This window comes from Mus musculus, chromosome 5, assembly GCF_000001635.26.
Source record: "Mus musculus strain C57BL/6J chromosome 5, GRCm38.p6 C57BL/6J".
Classification (NCBI taxonomy): Eukaryota; Metazoa; Chordata; class Mammalia; order Rodentia; family Muridae; genus Mus; species Mus musculus.
In genome coordinates, this window is record NC_000071.6 from 124,342,779 (window position 1) to 124,366,804 (window position 24,026).

The 24,026-nt window shown below is 49.0% G+C and overlaps 1 protein-coding gene across 1 annotated transcript; it reads right to left on the reverse strand.

Moving 5' to 3' along the window:
• Positions 1 to 2,660: 2,660 nt before the first annotated feature.
• Cdk2ap1 (CDK2 (cyclin-dependent kinase 2)-associated protein 1) lies at positions 2,661 to 11,850 on the reverse strand. Its single transcript, NM_013812.2, has 4 exons — positions 11,539 to 11,850; positions 7,300 to 7,394; positions 5,823 to 5,949; positions 2,661 to 3,376 (listed from the first exon to the last, which is right to left on the reverse strand). Exons 1-4 carry the CDS (start codon positions 11,591 to 11,593, stop codon positions 3,309 to 3,311), a joined length of 345 nt encoding a protein of 114 aa, NP_038840.2. The 5' UTR covers positions 11,594 to 11,850; the 3' UTR covers positions 2,661 to 3,308.
• Between the last annotated feature and the right edge of the window lie 12,176 nt (positions 11,851 to 24,026).

A 24,026-nucleotide genomic window follows, 5' to 3' on the forward strand; every position in this document is an offset into this window, starting at 1 on the left:
AAAGCAGCCTGTGCTCTTAATCACGGAGCCATCTCTCCAGCCCCCCTCCCCACCTCCCAGCCATCACTTTTTTAATTGGTTGACAACAGCAAATAGTAACAGACACTTGCAAGAATAAAACCATCAGGCACTTGCTGTCAAGCCTGAACCCTACGTGCGCTATGCCGTGTGCACACTTAGGAACACACACAGATAAATGTAAGAAAACGTAAAGAATGTTCCTGTATGGCACCCAAAAAGCCATTATAGTAGGAGCCCAGTAGCCAGACTGTGGGTGCTGCTGTTCCACGGGCAGCTGGCAGAGGTCCTGGATTTTGGCCGTGGTTACAAAAATATCCCCTTCCGTGCTTTGGTTTGGGGACAGAATCTCATGTGTCCAAGATGGCCTTGAACTCACTGTGGAGTCAAGGATAATCTTGAATTCGAGGTCTTCCTACTTCCCTCCCATATGCTAGGATTATGCAGGCTTATGTAACATGTCTGGTGTTTGGTTTTTTTTTAGACAGTCTGGTATAACCCAGTCTGGCTTCCCATTTGTAGGGACTCATCCTGCCTGACCATCCCAAATGTCAGGATTGCATGTACCTCTGGCCTAGTAGTACGGTGTTACTCTACAAGGTAGGAAGCGGGGCTGACAGCGAGTCAGTGGCCAGAGGCACTTCTCATAAGCCTGACCTGAGTTTTGATCCTCAGAGTCCACGTAAGGATAAAAGGTCAGCGCTGACTCTGCATAGTTGTCCACTGGCATCACTGTGACCACACATGCCCACATTCATCAAACACAAGAATAAGCAGGTGAGTGGATGAAAGGCTAAGACAAAAACAATTTTTAAAATTGTTTTTAATTTTTAAAAATTGTTTATTAGTATTAAGCCCTTTTTTGTTTGTTTTTTGTTTTTCGGAGACAGGGTTTCTCTTTGCTCGGCTAAATAAGCCCTTTTTTATGGCAAGCTGAGTCAAACAATAACACTGAGGACTTGTCTTAAGGATCCTTGGCCGGGCAGTGGTGGCGCACGCCTTTGATCCCAGCACTTGGGAGGCAGAGGCAGGCGGATTTCTGAGTTCAAGGCCAGCCTGGTCTACAGAGTGAGTTCCAGGACAGCCAGGGGCTACACAGAGAAACCCTGTCTTGAAGAAAAAAAAGATAATTTATCCTTAGTTTCTGGTAAAGGGAAAATGACAGTGGAATGTTACTAAGTTACCTGCCGTGCTTACTAGGGAAGAGTCTTAAGAATTGATCTAAGTTGCCTTGTAGGTATACCATGGGAATGGCTAGCTAGCTTCTTGAGTTCCTGCTTTGACTTCCCCAATGATGAATTATAACTTAAAATTGTAAACTAAATGAACTTTCTTCCTTAAGTTGCTCTCTTCCGTGGTATTTTATTATAGCAACAGAAATGCAAGTGGAGCTTGTCAAGTATGGCAAAAGCTCACCATTCCCTGGTTATGAGAAGATTGGAGATAAGGCCCCAGAACCTGATTTCCATCATCACTCACTCACTGGACCTTAGTCTTTGGTTTGGAGATAGGGTTCCAAGCAGGGTTTAGAGATAGCCCAGGCTAACCCTGAGATCTTCCAGCCTCTGCCTCCCCCATTTCAAAGATCACTGACTACCACCACCTTAAGCTACAAATGGTTTTTCATTTGTTTAAACCAGCTAATAGCTTTGTCTGTTAGAACTCCACAGGTCGCATATGCCTTTAGTTGCAGCTGCTAGGAGGCAAAGGCAGGCTTTTTCTCTGTGAGTTCAACTCTGTGGTCTACATAGTGAGTTCCAAGCCAGCCAGAACTACATAGTGACTTGTCTTGAGATAGGGAGCGAGGAGCCTACAGATAGGGAAAATACTGTGAGGTGAGGCCTGAAATACTCCAAGCAGGACTTTGTCTTCCACAGAGAAATCCTGTCTCAAAAAAAAAAAAAAAACAAAACAAAAACAAAACAAACAAACAAAAAAAAAAAAACAAAAAACAAAAAAAACACCACTTCATCTAGCAAAGAGCAGAACCCAGTGCAAGGTCAGCTTTCACACGCAAAAACTGTGTGGAGATCAGACAAAATACTTCAAGCACACCTTGCTTTCCTTAGCACCAGAGCATATATATCACAGTATGAAATACATATATATGGTTTTTTGGGTTTTTCAAGTTTCTCTGTGTAGCCCTGGCTGTCCTGGAACTCACTCTGTAGGACCAGGCTGGCCTCAAACTCAGAAATCCACCTGCCTCTGCCTCCCAAGTGCTGGGATTAAAGGTGTGACACGGGCACCACTGCCTGGCAAAAAAAAATTTTTAAAGGCAATGCCTCACTACATAGTCCTGGTATGGCACCAAGGATGTGAGCTTCCCTGCCTCTGTCTCCCAAGTTCTGGGAGTAAGCCACAATACCCAGCAAAAGGAAATTCTTGGAGTATCACCTACCTGTGATGGCAGGGAGCAGCTGTGGTTCACCAACTAGTAGTATCACATAGGTGCCTCTGGGCCAGATAGCAGACATGTCCCTCACATGTCTCCCTCAGGAGCTCCAGTGGTGACCACAACAATCAGGAAACCAAGACAGATTGTGAGTTCAAAGCCAGAGTCACTATAGCAAGACTCTGTCCTTCCCCAAAGAAAAACAAGCACTTAAGACCTCAAAGATTCCACATCGTAATACAAAATGTTAATGAAAATAAGCTTTATTACATCAAGTAATAAATACAAAGATGCAACAGTTTCAGTCGCTTTCTTCCAGATGTTGTGATGGGCTCACAGTAAACACAGAACTGAGATCTACAGCCTCAGGATGGACATCTGCAGGGTGCTTGGGAGGTTGGGTAGATGGCTCTTTCTTCTGCATGTGTAACCTGTGCATTTTAAAGATTGACTTCCAAGCACTCAGTCATGCAAACGCTTAGGCAGAGAAGCTCCATGAAGCAGGGTCTACACTGTACACAGGCGGGCCAGCTACTGAGCAAAGGCGCTGTGGTTTGCACTCAACTCCTCGGAGGCAGGTGAGCTCAGGGAAAGGAAGTCAGCTGGGGTGATGCGTATCCAAAGGCAGGTTAGAGGGGACACTGGTATTTGGGGACAAACAATAGCTTGCTGTGAAGTGGCTTCACAAACATCTTTCAAATGTTTGGAAAGAAAAAAAGAGCTGGGTCATTCCTAACTACTTAAAATGCACATCGTCAGTTACTGCAAAATGTCCTCCCAATCTTTTGAGTGTGGGTTCAGAGCTTAATGACTGTGGTAGAAAAATGACTGCCATTTTGCACAAAGCCTCTCATCTCCACGGGGTAGTGAGATGGGCCTTCAGACCAGCCAGGGGCTAGGACCTGGCATTCCGTTCCGTTTCAGCCAAGCACTCCCGAACCAGGCTCCGGGCATGAATGATGCCTGCAAGAGAAGCAGAGACTGGCATCAGCCCACTCACAGAACAGAAGAGGAGCTGTTGGCTAAACCCCGGCCATGAGGTCCAGTTCTGCAGGACAATGGAGGGTCTACATCCAAACACCTGGACAGGATGGGAGAACATCATTTGAACTTTAAGTCAGCAACAGTCCCCCCCTTTAAAGAGTAGAATACGGTGCCCAGGCATGGAGGCTCACCCTGCAATCCTAGTACTCATGGCAGAATCAGAAGTTTTGAGTTTGAGGACAGCCTCAAAGTTTTTCACACTAGTGTGACATGTGACTGGGCTGGGGTGGAAGGCCAGCAGCTCCCCCAGAATGTACCCAGCAGAGGCTATTTGGTACATTTATATATAATTCAATCTGCTGGCTTTGGGGTGGATGGAAATTTGCTTCAGACTTCATAGTTCTTCCCGAGAATTTCTATCTGTGGAACCAACTCTGCAGTTCCCAGAACTATCTCATCTCCTTTTGCCATGGAAGCAGCAGTATTGATGCCACCAGGGAACCCCCCTCTCTCTCTTGCTACCAGTTGCCACCTCCAGTCCTATCCCCATTTGTACCCAGTCTAGCTTCAGTCACTTTCTCCACAGAGCACCCATGGGACTCAGGCAAAGACTGGCTTTCAGCTCCAGGCTGTCCCTCAGCTGGCCTGGCTCTAGCTGGGAATGTGACTTCAGTGCAGCCTTCTGCCACAGATCACGGATCCATGATCCAGGCCATCTCCAGTCTCTGCCAAGTTCATTCCATGAGGTTTTTAATCAACCAAGTCCCTCCTGGTCAGAAATGAACCTAGAGCCCTGCAGGGTTCCTGTGACAACTTCTGAAATAGAGCTGTTCTCGCCTCGGCAGCTCTGTCATAAGGCAACACCCTGCTCAGCCCCCTTCACACCTCACACCCTGCATCCGTGCTTCTGTGACATCAGCCTCCCTTTTAAGTCACTCAAGAATCTTGGGGGGGGTGAGATGGCTCAGGGGGTAAGAGCACCCGACTGCTCTTCCAAAGGTCCGGAGTTCAAATCCCAGCAACCACATGGTGACTCACAACAGAGATCTGATGCCCTCTTCTGGTGCATCTGGAGACAGCTACAGTTTACTTACATATAATAAATTAATTAATTAATTAATTAATCTCAAGGGGGTGGGGCGGTTTGATTTAATGAACACAGTTTCAATTTTGTAAGATAAAAGGTTCTGGGTACAAATACTGTAATAATTATAATAATGTGAATGAGCTTCAATTCTTTTTTATTTTTTTTATTTTTTTGGTTTTTTGAGACAGGGTTTCTCTGGCTGTCCTGGAACTTACTCTGTAGACCAGGCTGGCCTCAAACTCAAAAATCTGCCTGCCTCTGCCTCCCAAGTGCTGGAATTAAAGACGTGCGCCACCACACCTGGCTTGAACTTCAATTCTTAACATGTTCAATTATATGTCACATATATTTTGCCACAATTTAAAAAAAAAAAAAAACAAAAAAACAAAAAAAAAAACAAAAAAACAAAGCTGGGCGTGGTGGTGCATGCCTTTAATCCCAGCACTCAGGAGGCAGGCGGATTTCTGAGTTTGAGGCCAGCCTGGTCTACAAAGTAAGTTCCAGGACAGCCAGGGCTACACAGAGAAACCCTGTCTCGAAAAACAAAACACGGGGCTGGTGAGATGTCTCAGTGGGTAAGAGCACCCGACTGCTCTTCCGAAGGTCCGGAGTTCAAATCCCAGCAACCACATGGTGGCTCACAACCATCCGTGACGAGATCTGACTCCCTCTTCTGGAGTGTCTGAAGACAGCTACAATGTACTTACATATAATAAATAAATAAATCTTTAAAAAAAAAAAAGACAAAATATTTAAAAAAAAAAACACACACACACACACAAAAAAATCTCAAGATGCTCCCCTACCCAGATCAGAGGACAGGCTGCACTAAAGACATGATGATAGCAGTGGGCAGTACAGACACCAAGGAACCCTGACCCAAGACCACCCAGGAACCTTTGCAGTCATAGCTGCTTAGGGGCCTATGCTGTGCTCCCACGGGAGCACAGATGGGGAGACAGCAGGGAAATATAAGAATTCCACTAAGCCAGGGGAGTCTCTCTGGTGAGGGTCAGGAAGGAGGAGGGCTCTCTATCATTCCCTTCTCAGAAACCCATGAGCCGCATCCCCCACCATAAACACCTACTGAATCTAGAGTTGCCCTAGCAACTGCAATAGCACACATTCCAAAAGTACCAAGCCATGGATCGAGTGCTCTTTCCCTGACCAACTAGTGCTTCCCCTAGGAAACCCCTTAGCCTTTACTGCCTGGGCCCAAGGCATCCTCCTACCTCAGCCTCCCAAATACCTAGGAGCACAGGTATTTTACCTGGATGCTTGGCTTCAGAAAGCCGTTCACCAGTGATAGGCAGCATTCAGTCCCCTAACCACGCTTACCTCGTTTTAGCCTCTCCATGGCGCTCTTGCTCCCTGCATACGTCGGTCTGATCTCTTTCCCCAACTCTTCAATGATGGCCAGCAGCTCTGCATATTTACTCTGAGGCACCTGGCTATTTCCAGTTCCCTATGATCAGAAGACAAGGGTTAGGATAGACTGACCCACCACAGTAGCCACCCATAGGTAGAAAGTGACCTAGACTTAGGCTCCATCCGGGGCTGTCCTAGCTGAAGCATAGCCCTCCCATAGATAACTCCAGAGTAGGGTAAAAGGTCCTCATGCCAGGCTCCATCCAGAAAAACAACTTTATCATCCACACAGGGAAAATGATCTGACTGTCAAAGTGACAAGTCACAGGAAGCACCTAGATCCACGAGACAAAGAGGGTGCTTCCTGGGAGTGCACAATGAGTGTAGATGAAGTCACCCCTGGAGGAACTCAACAGTCACTGAGGACCCAGGATGAGCCTAGAACTTGATCAAAATCGCCAAATCCTCCCCACAGCCTTTATCTCCAGGCTACGGCCCAAGCAATCACCCAGATCATTGAGGGCCCTGGCTCCAGCCTCTCCTCCTCCTGCCGCAGCTGGACCATGGTGGCCAGCTCCCTGTCCAGGGCTTTGGACTGCTCCTCTCGCCTCTGCTGCCTCCACTCCCAAGCCTCGCCACAAGGCCTACAGGCCAGGCCTTGGAGCTCAGCCTCCTGGCACATCCGCCTCCTGGCCTCTCGCTTCTCCCAGCGCCGGCGCCTCATGGCCAGGGCATTGCGCTGCCGCTCCAAGCTGCGCCTCAGCCCATCCTCCCGCCGCCTCCGTTTCTTCAGCCTATCCCGCTCCCGGGCCCGGGCCTCCTTCTCCTCCTGGGATAGCATAGGCTGTCGGGGCATGGCTGGAGGTTGTGCACAGCCTCTTTAGCCAAAGACAGACCTCCATGGCAACCCCAGAACACTGGCTGGGGTTTGGCTCATAGAATCTTCCTGCTGGCAACCAGGGTTGCAAGAAACCTTTTCAACTATAGCATGTCCCCTGCAGATCCCACCCAAAGATACAGTAGCAGCCAGTTAGTTGCCTCCTGACCATGACCTTGGGTTCAAGGAAGTGGACTAATGAGAGATATGGGTCATGGTCTCATAACGGATAGAAAGAAGCAGTAATAAATCAGGCAGCTGACTTGGAACCACACTCATAACTGCCAACTCCAAATATCCTGTCCCTAGTTTCTGTCTTGGACCTTACTTGCCCAGGAAACAAGCAAAGCAACCCACAGAGACAAGGGCTCGGTGACCACGGGCCCTCTCACACATCCATCCCCATCCCCTCATGTGCCCTGAACAGTCCCAACTACCCTGCAAGTGAAGAGTCTAAGGAAACACAGGAGAATCTTTGCCCCTCAACCCCCTCTACCAGCAGTGGTCTTTATCTACACCCCTGGTATTCCAGCTGCCCATTTGGCCCTCCCGTCACTGGCACTAGCATACCTGGGTGTAGCCTAGCGATGGAGGCCCATAGTCACTCAGCAGCTGGCGATATTGGGAGGAGGTCGCCATGCTAGTAGAGGGTGAGTGGACACTTCCTGCAGCAAGAAAGAGGGAGAAGTTAGAGGTGCCCCAGACTTGGATATCTGTACCAAAGTGTACTGGGTACTACAAAAGGTCCTCACTGTTACACACACACACACACACACACACACACACACACGCGCAGGTCCCACCTGTGAACTTTTGTTTTACAGCAGAGACCTCAGCACAACCTCTAATGGAAATGGCCCAGACACCACTAATCTAGATGAATGCAAACAAGGGCAGAAAGAGCAGCCACTCCACACACACCTAGTACCTCAAAAGACAGCTCACCCTAGCCCACCCACAGAACTCCCAAGAGAGACCACTACCAGAAGTGAAACTGATAGCTGTGTCCAGACTAATTCTTGCTGGCACCATCCCAGCTCCTACTCACTTGAGGCTGAGAAGCAAGGCTACATCTGTGACTGGCAACTACCAAGGTTGGTCTAACCTAGGCTAGAATTTCTTACGCAGAGCCACCCATGCACTCCTATGCACCCACCTCTGCTGGAAAAAAAATACATCAAGGAAACCCCACAAAGGCACAGAACCTTAAGAGAAACACGTGCTGCCCCCACAAAGCCAGGAACAGTCTCTGTGCCTTAGACAAGCCTCTCAGCCTCTCAGGGCTTCTCATCCCCTCCAAAGAAAGAAGTCTTGCCTACACACACACACAAACACACACACACACACACACACACACACACACACACACACACACACACACTCAGCGGCTCTACACTCCAAGAAGTGGGGCTTAAGACCCCACAGATGGACTGTAGCACTTGAGGACACCATCCAGGTGCAGCAGTCAGAACAAAGCCAGGGCCCAGAGCCCAGCGCAGAATGTCACATCGGAGATATGCAATGAGGAGGCCCCTGGCTGCAGCATGCAGACCCATAATGGCAACCAAGTGGCCATTAGGCGGGTAGAGGATGTCCTTCGAATTACAAACAGCAGTAACCATGGAGAATTTACCTAGTCTTCCTCGGCAGCTGCCTGACCACCGCCCCCAGAGCCAAACTGTCTCTCACACACACAGCGGCTCTGCAGACTTGGCCCCAGGGATGGACAGCTGGTACCAGGCTGGCCAAGTCACCAGCTGCTCACTTGGTGTGGGCGAGGGGAGGGGCAGGAGGAAGTAAGTTCAGGAGCTGGGCTGGCTGGAGCTGGGAGGAGCCGTGAATCCTCGGGCCTGGCTGCAGGGTGAGCCACACTGCACAGAAGTGGCTCAGCAGCAAACTGGCAACCCCAGCCCCTCTCTCTGTCCAAGGGTGGACATGGCACTGAAAGGCAGAGTGTGCCCAGGCTTAGGCACCCGGTATGCATGTGGCTCCTGAGCAGAGCAGACTAAGGACCTGCCACCCAACTTGAGCAACCCTAGCTTCACCACTGTGCCAAAACCCATTTGGCACCCCATCAGAGATGGCTCCTTCAGAGGCCTGGAGGTGGGTTTTAACCCTTCCCATTACAGGTTGCCAAGCCCTTCCTGGGCTCGGATAGGGTAGGGGATAGGGGCTGAAGGGACAGAGTGCCATGACAGAGCACTGGAAGCCTTTGGGTGATTCCGGCCCCATGGAGATAGTAGCCTGACCTTCCTTGACTCCCCAGGGACACCATCTGTGCTCCCCTGGCTTCTCACTAATTCTCGCCTCCCTGTCACATCTTTTCTCCAGGACTTGGGGGTCTGTCCCAGCAGTGCCACTTGGCTGTAGGACCAGCCAAGGCTCTTCCAGGCCTCAGTTTCTCTACTTGTTTGAGGCCATATTTCCCAATGGAAGGGTTAAAGGCTTTGGGAATGCCCTTAGAGGAGTGGGGATACAGAAAGAATGAGAAGTACCCCCCATACTGGTGGAGGACCTCAAGCCTATTTTCCACCACCCCGGAGGAGTGGAGATAAACCTGACTTTGCGTCAAAGCCAGCACCATATGCAGTATTAGGGAAGGTGTCTGTCTCCCCCACCCCCCGGGAGGGATTCAGGGTGGAAGGGGGCTCCTCCGCCCATCATGCCCCCTTCTTCCGGAAGACACCGGCACCTGGGCTGAAGGAGGCCAGGGAGGCGGTTCCACGTCAGCTCAGCCGGTGTGGAGCATCTCAGACAATGAGCGCAGTGTGAGAGAGCTGAGAGGGCTTGGCAGAGGCCAGGAAGCTCCTGGGGCCAGGCTCAGCTCCCCGCCCCCATGCCAGACAAAGAGCGGCCTGGGCCTGGGGAGCTGGCGGCCTTCCCGCCACTTGGGGCGCCCTGGGGGGGGGGGGCTCTCGGGCGGGGGAAGGCGGGGGCTTTGTCTAACTCCGCCACTGCCACTGCCGGCCAGGCCGCAGCTTGGCAACTCAGTGAGCAGGAGGCAGGCCTGGAGGGCGTGAGAGATGATGACAGGGAAGGCGGAGGAGCCACTGTGAGAGTCCATCTTGGATGCAGATGGCAGGGGAGAGAAGGGCTTTCTGCAAAGTAATACCGGCAAGCGGGCGGGCCCCCACCAAAATGCCGAACACCTGGAGACCCCCGCACGCATCCTGGCATTCCCCATTGGCAAAATAACTACAGCTGAATACAGGTGCTAGCAAGCCCAGAACAGGGCTTCAGAGTCCCAGGGGCGGTCTGCACTGGGACCCACACCCCAAAAGGTCCCCAGTGTAAGACACACGGGAAACTAGCCCAGATCAAGCCTACGTCTCTGGTCTCCCTAGGGCTGGCAACGCAACCTACTGCCCTTCCATCCCAAACACTGACCAAGAAGACTGAGAGGCAAAAATCATATCTGACGACAAATCCTGTCACCCAAAGGGAGTGAAACCATTTGAAAAGATACAGTGACTGCATGCTCTTGGGGGGGGGGGGTCTTTGTGCCCACGTGCTAGCGTTTCAACTCTCCCAGGCTGGCACCCTAAATCTCAACCTTTTCCAAACCCCAAAGAGCAGAGAAGTGGTTTAAAACACACGTCCAGAGCTTTTCCAGGTCCCTCTGAGGGTTTCTGGAGTTCTGGAATCAACATTTGGACACAAGACCTCCAACTTGGAAGTGCCAACGCGGGTGGGATTTTTAACACACAGCGACCATAACCAACTTCTACCCCCAACTCCTCCCAAAGGCCTTATCCCTCCTGGTCCCCACTACTTGGCATCTGTTGGGGCATCAGACTACTTGGGGTGGTCTGCTCACAGCCAAATGTCTGGGAGGAGAGGGTACTGGAATTGGACACAAAGCCAGTCACCTCTGGAAGTCAGTTTCACATCCCTATTCCGGGTTCCCTTGGGGTCCGGGGCTAGCCCCCAGCCACAGCCCAAAGCTGCCTGGGAACTTTGCAAGAGTTTCCTCGGCGGCGCCCAGGCCCGGAGGGGAAGGGAGACCAGGTCCACTTGGCTTGCGCAGCGCGGCCCTGCGGGGACGTCCCCACGTGGGAGATCTGAGATGGGGACCCCCGGGACCGGCGAGCCGCAGCATGCCGCCCACAGAACCCACGAGGCCGGGGCACTGCAACTTCTTCCAAGGGGTCTCCCGAGGGCCGGGGGAAGGAACCCGGGAGTCGCTCTCATCGCCAGGAAGCGGCCCCTGCCCACCGGGCCCGCCGCCCGGAACCCTGGCCAGATTCCCTCCCGGGCCCGCGGCCGCCCTGCACCCGGCTCGGCCCCAGCCTGTCCCGCTCCGCCGACCCTCCGAGCCCCGCTCCTTGCTCACTGCGTCGCCCGCCTCCCGCCGGCAGGGGCCCTCGCCGAGCCGCCCAAAAAGCCTAAGGGAAGGGGAAAGAAAAAGGGGGGGAGCTGGGGGGGGGGAGCCTTCCTCGCTCGGCTGCCCGCGTCCTCGCTTCCCCGCCATCCGCGGCCGCCCCGCCGCTCACACCGGGAGCCCCCGGCCGCTGCCCCGCCGAGCTCCGGGCGCACCGCGAACTTTGGCAGCGCAGCGGAGGCGGCGGAATCATGGCGGCGGCGGCGCGGCTGAGTCGGCGGCGGTGGCGTTCCCGCTGCCCCGGCCCGGGACACCTCCTTCCCTCCGCCCCGTTCCCTCGCGCCACCATCCTCGGCCAGCACGCCCGCCCAAGGCACCGCGCGCCTCCGGGGAGCCCCGGGCCGCGGCCCGGAGCGCGAGCCCCCAACTTGGCGACACTTGCGGCGCGGGGCGGCGCGCGCGGCCCGCGCTCGCTCGCTCTCACTCACCGGCGTTGAGGGCGGCGGCGGGCATGTGCGCGGTCAAGTTCGGCTTGTACGACATCCCCGCGGGCGGCGGGCGCGCCGGGCAGAGCCGGGCCAGGCCGCGAGCGCGCCGGCGAGGCCGAGGCCGAGGCCCGGGCCGGGCGGCCCCACGTCCCCGCAGCCGTCCGAGCGCCCGCCGGGAGCCCGCGCACTTTTTGTTGTCGCCGGCTCGGGCCGCGCCGGCAAATATGGCCGTCCCTCACCCTGCCGCCGCCGCCGCCGCCGCCGCCGCAGTAGATCACCCATACATCGGGCGCGCGGCGCAGGGGCGGCCGCAAACTTTGAGCCCAGCCGGTCGGTGCTGGGCCGGGGCCGGACCGGGAGGGGGCGGCGGGCGTCGAGGGGGCGGCTCCTCTCGCGGCCGCGCCCCGCGCTGCGCCGCCGCCCGCAACTTGCCAAAGTTTGGGGGGCTGCGGTCCCCGCGGCGCCCCCGCCGCGCCCCGGCCTCCCGCGCGCCGCTCATTGGCCCGCGCCTTCCTCTTTTCTTAAACAGCCAGGGAGGATGGAAGAAGTACTTTTTTTTTTCCTTCTTCTTCTTCTCAGTGTCTCTTGACTGTGGGGGCAGGGATGGAAAATTACCTGGAGAAAATGGTGGCGATTGGGGTGATTTGGTTTTGGTTTTTTTGGGTTTCTTTTTCTTTTTGGTTTTGGTTTTTTTTGTTGTTTTTTGTTTTTTTGTTTTTTTTTTAATTCACGGAAATCATTCCAGATGCCCACGTCTGGCTCTATCCCAGAATTAGAATAACCCATTCTTGACATTTATTTCGAGACGGGGAAAAAAAAAATGTCATGTCTCTGCTTGGATTAAGTGAGTTTGTTTTTTTTTTTTTTTAACCCTTTGGGAACCCAAGACGCCTTTGAGACTGACAAAAGCTGGATGGAGAGACAACGACACCTCCACTAGAAAATTCGCTCTTGCATCCGTCATGACGTTTGTCACACGAACTCTTTGGAATATTTCAACCGAGCACCTACTGTGTGCCCGACACGGTTTTTATAGGCTAAGGAGGCAAGAGTGAACTTGGCAAAGTTTCGACTCCCCGGAGTTTGCACTCCATTTTTTTTTTTTTTTTTGGACCCCTCTTCCCCTCCCCACCCCACCCTATCCCGCCCCACACACGCCCCCGCCCATCTCTAAACTGACTGAAACGTCACAACCAAACGTATTTGGGATGTGATGAATAACCTTCCAAAGGTACTATATTTTGGAGTTCTGCCTGCATAGTAATGCTCATCACATTACATAAAACGCCCACCTTTTTCTGTTGTTTTTAATCGCCATGGTTTGCAGGTTTTTTTTTTTTTTAATTAGTCATATTTAGACATCATCTGTGGATCTGGTGACAACGGCGTCAGCCTCTCCGCTAGAGAAAAAAAGGGGACCACCACCGGGGTCTTAATCCCCCCTTCTTTGGGACGAAAGGTGCAGAAGAGGGGACCTCCTCTTCCACCCTCCCCCACCACCACCAGCAGCACCCTTAGGCTCCTTCTGGCAAACTGCTTCCTGGTGACATTTTTCTCTTATAAAGAAACAAATGCTACCCATTCTACAATGGCTGGTAAAAATATATAAAGCAAGTCACATACATAAATTTAAATGTTTCACTAATCAATTTTTGAAAGCAGAACGTAGCATAAAATTAATTCTAGTAATGTATTTAACACAACTGGACCTAAAACAGGACAATTTAAATTCATAATGAATGAATACACAAATTTATCAATAAGATCCTCGACTCTTTTTTTTTTTTTTTTTTTTTTTTAAATGTATCCCTGGCTAACTTGCAGTGTGAACTATACTGGCCTTACACTCAAAAAGATCTACCTGCCTCTGTCTCTGCAGTTCTGGAATTAAAGGCATGAGCCACACTACCTGGTTTGGTGTTTGGCAGGGTTGTTTGTTTGTTTGTTTGTTTGTTATTTTGCCTGGGTTAGTTTTATATGTCTAAGCTTGGTGATCCTCCTGTTTCAAACTCCAAACTAATTAAAACTACCAGTATGCACGAAAGTACCAAATACCATTTGCCTGTTGTTTCTTGTTTGTTTGTTCGCTTGGTTGGTTGAATTTTAGCGTTTTACTTTTTGTTCTTGTTTGCCTGGAACTTGAAGCAATCCTCCTGCCTCAGCCACTCTGTTCAGATTCCTAGTCTCATGTCCTGTAATCCACATACACACAAAAAAAGTATTTTTTAAAAATGTTTTTGTCTTATGTAATATTGGGGATTGAACCCAGAGCTTCACACTGAACTACACTACCAGGATCTAATGTATCCCACGATGGGCTCAAGCTCAGTTGTACAGCAGAAAACCACGCTGAGATCCTTCTATAAGCATCTCCTGAGTGCTGGGATTACAGATGTGTACCACCACATGGTCCTGGGGGTGGAACCCCAGGCATGTTATGTTGTATGTTAGACAAGCGCTCTCCTGAGCCACTTCCTTAGACCCACCCATTCTCCTGAGTATGTGTGATGTGTATTTATGCACACCTGTTCGTGCCAATGCATGTACCCAGTACCCACAGAGAGCAGCAGAGGACGCTGGAGCTATGCTACATCATAGTCTACCTTATTCCTTTCACAGAGACTCTTACTGAGTTCACATTTACAATACAATAGGCAGATTTAGCCAGCTATCTGGAATCAGCTAGTGTGAAGCTGGGGACTGGAGAGATGGCTTGAGTTAGGGGCACTCTGCTCTTCCAGAGGGCCTGAGTTTGGTTCCCAACACCTATGTCACCCAGCTCTTTTTTTTTTTTTTTTTTTAAGAATTATTAGCCAGGTGTGGTGACGCACACCGTTAATCCCAGCACTCGGGAGGCAGAGGCAGGTGGATTTCTGAGTTCGAGGCCAGCCTGGTCTACAGAGTGAGTTCCAGGACAGCCAGAGCTACACAGAGAACCCTGTCTCAAAAAACAAAACAAAAAACAAAAAAGCAAAAACAAAAAGAGATAATTATGTATTTATTTTAGGTATATGATTATGAGTACACTGTAGCTACCTTCAGACACCCCAGAAGAGGGTATTGGATCCCAATACAGATGGTTGTGAGCCACCATGTAGATGCTGGGAATTGAACTCAGGACCTCTGGAAGAGCAGCCAGTGCTCTTAACCTCTGAGCCACCTATCTAGCCCCCTAGGTCACAGATCTTGTACCTCTAGTTTCAGGAGATTTCCTAGCCTCCAACTGCATCTACATACAGACACATAGACACTCAGGCACATACATATCACAGAAATATTATTATTTGTTTTTATTTTTTATGTGCATTGGTGTTTTACCTGAATATATGTGTCTTTGTGCGGTGTCAGATCCCCTGGAACTGGAGTTACACATAGCTGCCATGTGGGTGCTGGGAATTGAACCCAGGTCCTCTGGAAAAATATCCAGTGCTCCCTAACTCTGAGCGCTCTCTCCAGCCCCATTTGTTTGTTGTAGTGAGACAAGGACTCACTATGTATCCCCACTGGTCTGGAACTTGCTATGTAGACCATGATGGCCTCAACCATACTCAAGTTAATAAACTTTTTCTTTTTTCGAGACAGGTTTTCTCTGTGTAGCCCTGGCTGTCCTGGAACTCACTCTGGAGAACAGGCTGGCTTTGAACTCAGAAATCTACCTGCCTCTGCCTCCCAAGTGCTGGGATTAAATAGGCATGTGCCACCATGAAGCGCTAGGGATCCAAGCCAAAACCACCTGCCTGCTAGGTGAGAACCCTGTCACCTGAGCCACACCCCTAGTCCAAGTCTGTTCTTTCCTACCAGACTTCCTCTGTTGGCTCTTCCTTGCCTTTGTCTCTGCTTTAGGACCTACCTGTGCATCTCTGCAATGAAAACAACTGAGCCGTTTATTTCATGCAGCAGGACCGATAGATAGCACAGGATCCTGGGAAGTCAGGCAAGTGCTATCCCACTGGGGTGGTTCCCATCCCCTCTTTCTTGCTATCTCACTTGTAGCTTGTGAGTGTGGAACTGAGTACACATGCACACGCACATGCACACACACTGCTGGGGCCTCCACATCCTGAGAGGGGCCTACTGGGCTACACCTTCAGCTCCTTAATTGCAATAGCACCTCTTTCAAACCATGAACACCGAAAAACAAACAAAACAAAACAAAAATAGCACCTTTTTCCAACAGTGAACATAGGATGCGTAATTTTTTTTCATCTTTTACTCGTCTTTAGGGGGTGGGGGTTCAAGACAGGTTTTCAATGTGTAGCTCTGGCTGTCCTGGAACTCACTCGGTAAACCAGGCTGACCTTGAACTCATAGATCTACCTGCTGCCTTTGTTCCCAACCTCTACAACAGGGCTTGGATTAAAGGTGTGGATAAAACTCTTTCCTTTTTGAGACAGTCTCATTACATTCCCATACCCTCTTTCTTGCTATCTCACATGCTGACCTTGAACCTGCATTAGTCCCCTGCTTCTGTCTCCTGATGGCTGAGATTGCAGCCCATAGCTCATTTTCTTTTACTTTTCTACTTTATTTTATATCATAAAAAACATATTTATTTGCATAGGTTTCGTTTTAGTACAAGCTGTCATGAAATTCTCTATCTAGACCAGGCTGGCCTCAAATTCATAATCCTCCTGGCTCAGCCTCCAGAGTGCTGGATTATAAATATAAGCCACATCTGGTAAAGATGGCTTTCTAGTTATTTCAAATCTAATTCTTTTCATCTCTGTGAGTTTGAATTTATTTCTAAAGGTTTAATTGTTTTTAAATGTTTAACTGTGTGTGTGTGTGTGTGTGTGTGCGCACATAAATATGGATGTGTATACATAAGATAGCATTGAAATCAGAGGGGTTTGGACACTGTTCAACTTGGAGTTACAGGCAGTTGTGAGCTGCCTGCCATGACCACTGGGACCCAAACTCCAGTGTTCTGCAAGAGCCTTGAACCACAGAGCCAGCTCTCCAGGCAGCTCGTTTTATTTGTTTGGGCTGGACACCCAGTACCACACCTGCTTAGCATTTCCTCTGTGATATTGTCAGTGGAATCATCTTAAAGTTTTGTGCCGGGCAGTGGTGGCGCACGCCTTTAATCACAGCACTTGGGAGGCAGAGGCAGGTGGATTTCTGAGTTTGAGGCCAGCCTGGTCTACAGAATGAGTTCCTGGACAGCCAGGGCTATACACAGAGAAACTCTGTCTCCCAAAAAAAAAAAAAAAAAAAAAAAAAAAAAAAAACAAGAAAAAAGAAAAGAAATACAACCAACTTTCATGTGTTGATCTTATATTCACTTATTAGCTCTAAAAGCACATAAGTAGAATCTTTAGAATATTGCATGGGTAGGATTATATTTCCTGTGAGAATAGTTTCTCCTTAAATTTGAAAATGTGCATCTGTGTGCCACAGAATATGTGTAGATTCTTACCTTCCACCCATTTCAAAAAATTATTTTTAATAATGTGTGTATTTGTGTGGGGGTAGGAAATGTATGTATACAGAGATGCAGGCACTCCTAGCAACCAGAAGAGGGCATCAGGTCACCTGGAACTTAATGACATTCCAGGCATCTATCTATCTGTGAGTCTTTGACATGGGTCCTCAGAATAAAACTCAGGTTCTCTCAGAGAGCTTCAAGTGATCTTAACCACAAGCTGTTTCCGCAGGCCCTCTGCCCTTTTTTATTTATTGAGGGGACTGTGTGTATGGGTGCCACCATACTGATATGGCGGTCAGAGGACAATTTATAGGAGTTGGTTCTCTTCTCCTACCATGTGGGGCCAAGAGATCAAACTCAAGTCATAAGTTGGCTCCAAAGGCGCTTCCCCCTACTGTCCTACCTCAGCATTCTGGCTGGCCCTCCTTCCACCTTGGTAATGGTCTCTCCTGCTCACTCTGCATCCAGCAGGCTATGGCCACAAGCTTCAGACAATTCCCTTGTCTCTGCCTCCCAGTCCAGGAAGGCTAGGATGACAAACCCACCACATATTTTTATCCAGGTTCTGGAAACTGAACTAAAGCTGTCAGCCTGCATGACAGGTGCCTTCACCAGCTAAGCCAATTTGTCAGTCCTTCGTTCTTTTGAGAAATACTATTATTACCTTTAGCTTATAAAGTAGGCTTCTCTATGGGATATCTATACATGCTGAGCACACCAGGAACAACATATTCCATAAACATTCTCCACATGACCAAGTATGACCAGAATGCATCTGTGGGAGACACCAGTTCCCTCCATCTTTTTTAATTTTTAAAATGACTTGAGCCTGTCTGTGTGTGGGTCCGTGTACAGAAAAACCGTCTCCAAAAAAAAAAAAAAAAAAAAAGAGTGGTGGGGGAGCGTGTGCCACTAAGCCCAAATCGTTTTTTGTTTGTTTGGAGACAGGGTTTCTCTGTGTAGCCCTGGCTGTCCTGGAACTCAGTCTGTGGACCAGGCTGGCCTCAAACTCAGAAATCTGCCCACCTCTGCCTCCCAAGTGCTGTGATTAAAGGCGTGTGCCACCACTGCCAGGCTCCGAATGTTGGTTTTATGTTTATGTGTATGACCACTCTGTTGGCATACATGTATATGACCACTCTGTTGGCATATATGCCTGCATGACAGAACAGCATCAGACGGAAGAGGGTATCACAACCCATTACAGATGTCTGTGAGCCACCATGTTGTTGCTAGGAATTGAACTCAGGACCACTGGAAGAGCAGCCAGTACTCTTAACCACCTAGCCATCTCTCCAGCCCTATTTTTTAAAATATTTATTTATTTATTATATGTAAGTACACTGTAGCTGTCTTCAGACACTCCAGAAGAGGGCATCGGATCTCATTACAGATGGTTGTGAGCCACCATGTGGTTGCTGGGATTTGAACTCAGGACCTTTGGAAGAGCAGTCAGCACTCTTAACCGCTGAGCCATCTCACCAGCCCTCTCCAGCCCTATTTATTGTGTCTTTGTGATGGGTACACTGGAGATCACAGGACAACTTGCAGGGGTCAATTTCCAGAAGTGAACTCAGATACTCCAGTTTTGTGGCATGCCCCTGCACCTAATCAACTATTACTGCTCTACAAGGTGGGGCTTGTGAAAGTTTGTATACGCTTGGCCCAGGGAGTGGCACTATTAGGAGGTGTGGCCTTGTTGGAGTAGGTGTGTCACTGTGGGCGTGAGAGTGGGCTTAATACCCCCATCCTAGCTGCCTTGTAGTTTTCCACTAGCAGCCTTCAGATGAAGACAGAACTCTCAGCTCTGCCCTTACCATGCCTGCCTGGATGCTGCCATGTTTCTCCTTTGATAATGGCCTGAACCTCTGAACCTCTAAGCCAGATCCAGTTAAATGCTGTCATTTCTAAGACTTGCCTTGGTCATGGTGCCTGTTTATAGCAGTAAAACCCTAACTAAGACAGAGCTCTTTCTTTTCTCTTTTCTTTTTTTTCAATGCAAAAGCAAGAGGAATTTTATTTAATCCAGCATGCTGGGGTCACCCTACACATGGGGAAAGACTGACAGAGCTCTTTCTTAAAGTTGCTCTGGCTTAGCTGGGTGGTGATGGTGGCACATGCCTTTAACCCCAGCTCTAGGAAGGCAGAGGCACGAATCAGCCTGGTCTAAAGAGTGATAGCCAGGATAGCCAGAGCTACATAAAGCACCCTGTCTCGGAAATAAAGAAGAGCTGGGCAGTGGTGGCGCACGCCTTTAATCTCAGCACTTGAGAGGCAGAGGCAGGTAGATTTCTGAGTTCAAGGCCAACCTGGTCTATAGAGTGAATTCCAGGACAGCCGGGGAAATACAGAGAAACCCTGTCTCGAAAACAAACAAAAAACAAAAGTAAAGAAAAAAAGGAAAAGAAGAGAAACAAATTGGTATGTCTCTTTTATCTTACAGTGTGGAGGTTAGAGAAACAAAATGACCCTTATGGAGCCCAGGTTACTGCTTTTTGACAAGTTCAGCCTTTGAGCTGGAGAGATGGCTCAGTGAATAAGAGTACCTCCTGTTCTTGGAAAGAAGGACCTGAGTTTAGTTCCCAGTTCCCAAGCCCCTAAAACTTTAGTTCCAGTCCCAGGGCACAGGATGCCCTCTCTGACCTTATGGGCACTGTACTTATATGTATACAGATGACCACATATATACACTATAAAGACTTAAACAAACAGCCTAAAAAGGCCCTCCTATACTTTAGAATTATATAGTTGGATTCTAGCACAATCCAACATGCTGGGGGAATCAGCTCCACAGCATTCCCTAGGATAGGGAATAAAAAAGGAGACTCATATGAGCATGGGGTAACCAAAGCTGGTACCCTTAAGAAATATGGCCTACTTCAAGGTCTCTGGATCATTGATTGGGCTGGCACATCCCAAGGTAACTGCACACTGGCCTCTCCCTCTTTTTTCTTAGGCATATTATTTTTAATTAAGCATATGATATGTGTATGTACACACCACTACTCAGAGGCCAGAGGCATCTGCTGCCCAGAAACTGGAGTTAAAAGGTAGCTGTTAGCCACCAGATGTGGGGGCTACAAACCCAACTCGGGTCTTCTGGAAGGGTAGTCAGTATTCCTACCCAGATGTATCAGTCAGGGTTCTCTAGAGTCACAGAACTTATGGAGAGTCTATATAGTAAAGGAATCTGTTGATGACTTACCGTCTGCAGTCCAACTCCGACAACGGTCAGCAGCAGCTGTGAATGGAAGTCCAAGGATCTAGCAGTTGTTCAGTCCCACAAGGCAAGCAGGCAAAGAAGTGTATGTGTCTTCCTTCTTCCAATGTCCTTATGTAGGTCTCCAGCAGAAGGTGTAGCCCAGATTAAAGGTGTAGCCCAGATTAAAGGTGTGTGCCACACGCCTTTAATCCCAAATGACCTTGAACTCAGAGATCTCCCTTTTTTCTTTTTCTTTTTCTTTTTCTTTTTTTTTCCGAACTCAGAAATCCACCTGCCTCTGCCTCCCTAGTGCTGAGATTAAAGGCATGCGCCACCATGCCCGGCGTCTCCCTGTCTTAATCTTCTGGAATCTATAGCTACTATGCCTCAAGATCTGCATACCAAGATCCAGGTCAGAAACTTCTATCTCCCAGCCTCCAGATTAGGATCACTGGTGAACCTTCCAATTCTGGATTGTAGTTCATTCCAGATATAGTCAAGTTGACAACCAGGAATAGCCACTACACCGGGGTTGTCTCTCCACTCAAGCAGTCATTTGTGACTGTGTGTTCACAGTGTGATTTCTCACAACTAATTACCCTACCGAGAGTTTCTCTGGTGACTCAACGGCTCACATCACAACTTTTGTGAACTCCATTCTTACCTGGATCCAAAGATGAACTGTATCAGGTAGAGCATTTTCATGTTACAGCGAAATCTACCCACTGAAGTCCCCCTAATGGAATGTCAACTTGATCAGGGGGACACGGGTTTGGCATTAGGAGCCTAAAGAGAAGCCACTCTCCCATGTGCTCTCATCTTGTCTTCTATTAGGACAAAAGGGCTGGAGGACAGCTTCATGGGAAAGGTGTCTGGAAGGCGGAGGATAATATTTGAATCCCTAGAGTCCACAAAATAAAACAAAACAAAACAAACAAACATATATACTTGCTGGGTAGGTGTGGCAACTCATCTGTAATCCTAGCTCATAGGAAGTGGAAAAAAGGGATCCTTGGGCCAGCTGGGTTCAGTGAAGAACCCCACACCCCCATACTTAAGGTGGAAAGCAATGGAGAGTGACACACATTGTCAATCTCTGACTTCCATGTAACACCCCCTCACACCTTGGGCCCACACAGGTAGAGTCTCTCTGTCTTTCTGTCTCTCTGTCTCTTTTCCAACCAATCAAAAATTAAGTTCAGTAAAACAAGACTAGCTGAAGACCCACCTAGCCATCTTATGCTGGTTTGGTACTTACCACCATTCTCTTACTTAGTGGCCATTCTGGGGCCAAACATAGGCTCTTGTCTCTCCTAACCCAGAGAGCACTCACTACTCAGAGTGGGCAGCTTTGAGAGAACTGGACTCCAAAAATAAGTATTTTGCACATTTCTTTTAGCTGCTCTCTCCATAAAGGCCTCCACAGATGGCTCCTTTACATCATGCTCTCAAATGACTAGCTGATAAATATTCATACTTATGGAAATGGTATTGTACATACGCCAAACCCTTTGCAGAATAACACTGGTTTTGATTTTGTCATTCAGGGGTGGTGCCCTTTGTTTAGGAGCCTTGTCTTCCTAAATGCATACCCACAGGGGTTCGCAGACACACCTCAAAAACACATCTTTGCTTCTTCATGGCTAATTTATCCTCGGGAGTGGTTCACAATCAGTGGTGATCTTGTCTCTCACAGGACATATCTGGAAGTGTCTATAGATATTCTGGGCTTTCACAACTGGAGCTGAAGAATCAGGTCACTGCTGGGATAGGCGAGTGAAAAGCCAGGCATGCTACCGAACATCCTACCAATCTCCAGCTTAGCTACCAGCACCAAGACCCATCAGAGCCAGTAACAGCACCCAGGCCAGGGCCATTGGGATGAGGCTCAAAGTGGAAGTAAGGGAACCAGAAAATGCCACACGATTCAAGCAGGAGAAAACTCAAGGGAACAGATTCTATATGAAGACTGGGCTAAAATATTTTTTTTGTTTTTCGTTTTTTTCCAGAGGGTTTCTCTGTATAGCCTTGGCTGTCCTGGAACTCACTTTGTAGACCAGGCTGGCCTCGAACTCAGAAATCCGCCTGCCTCTGCCTCCCAAGTGCTGGGATTAAAGGCATGCACCACCACACCCGGCTAAAATATTTTAATTGAAGTTCAACTATGGCAATAGTGCAATGTTTCGGCAGTCCTAGGGGTTGAAACCAGGGCCTCAAATATGCTAAGCAAGCATGCAACCACAAGTTTGTTTTGTTTGTTTTGTTTTTCAAGACAGGGTTTCTCTGTATAGCCCTTGTTGTCCTGGAACTCACTTTGTAGACCAGGCTGTCCTTAAACTCAGAAATCTGTCTGCCTCTGCCTCCTGAGTGCTGGGATCAAAGGCGTGTACCACCATGCCCAGCCACAAGTTTGTTTTAAAGAGATACCCCTTACTATTTATTTCTGGTTTTTCAAAGCAGAACTTCTCAGTATAGCTCTGGCTGTCCTAGAATTCCAAAAGCAAGGACTTTTTATGTAGTTCAGGCTAACTCTGAGTTTACTATGTAGCCCAGGGAAACCTCCAATTGGAGACCCTCCTACTTTGGCCACTTCAGTGCTGGGAATCAAACAGGCACAATTGCTTTTTTTGTTGTTGTTGTTTTTCGAGACAGGGTTTCTCTGTGTAGCCCTGGCTGTCCTGGAACTCACTTTGTAGACCAGGCTGGCCTGGAACTCAGAAATCCACCTGCCTCTGCCTCCCGATGCTGGGATTAAAGGTGTGCGCCACCATACCCAGCTTGAACAGAGTTGTTCCAGGACTACACAGAAAAACCCTGTCTCAAAAAAAAAAAAAGAAAAGAAAAGAAAAGAAAGAAGGGAGGGAGGGAGGGAGGGAGGGAGGGAGAGAGGGAGGGAGGGAAGAAGGGAGAGAATAGTTGCTTTTCTAAGCAAACCAGAACAGGCAGCTCTACAAGCAACTGGGCTAGAAGGAGAGGATTCTGGGACTACTCTTCCTCCTACGTCTTTGGCATGAAAGAAGGCAGTAAGGCTAGTAGTTAGCATGTTTCAAAAATAATTTCTTAGCCAGGCAATGGTGGCACACACATTTGGTCCCAGCAATTGGAAGCCAAAGGCACTCCGATCCCTGTGAGCTGAAGGCCAGCCAACAAGTTCCAAGACAGCCAAGGCTACACACAGAAACCCTACATTGAAAAACCAAAACAGGGCCAGGCAGTGGTGGTACACGCCTTTAATCCCAGCACTTGGAAGGCAGAGGCAGGCAGATTTCTGAGTTCGAGGCCAGCCTGGTCTACAGAGTGAGTTCCAGGACGGCCAGGGCTATACAGAGAAACCCTGTCTTGAAAAACCAAAATAAAAACAAACCAAACCAAATAAAACGGTGCTCACTAGTTAAGAGCACTGACTGCTCTTCCAGAGGTCCTGAGTTCAATTCCCAGCAACCACATGGTGGTTCCCAACCATCTGTAATGGGATCCAATGCCCTCTTCTGGTGTGTCTGAAGAGAGCGACAGTGTACTCACATACAAAGAATAAATATTTTAAAAAAGGAAAACCAAAACTAAAAAATTAAAAAGCCAACCAACCCCACCCCCAAAAAATTGTATGCATGATGCATTTGGTCAGTGGCTACCATGTTACCTTTGCATGGGTTTGGGAATTGAATGCAGGTAGGTTTATGTACTGCACCACGTCACCAGCACACTGGTTAATTTTAATTTATATGATTACACTGGGTAGTGGTGGTGTACACCTTTAATCACAGTACTCAGAAAGGCAGGAAGATCTCTGAATTCAAGGCCAGTCTAGAGCAGACAGGCAGAACTAGAGAGAAATCCTGTCTTAAAACTCCTCGACCT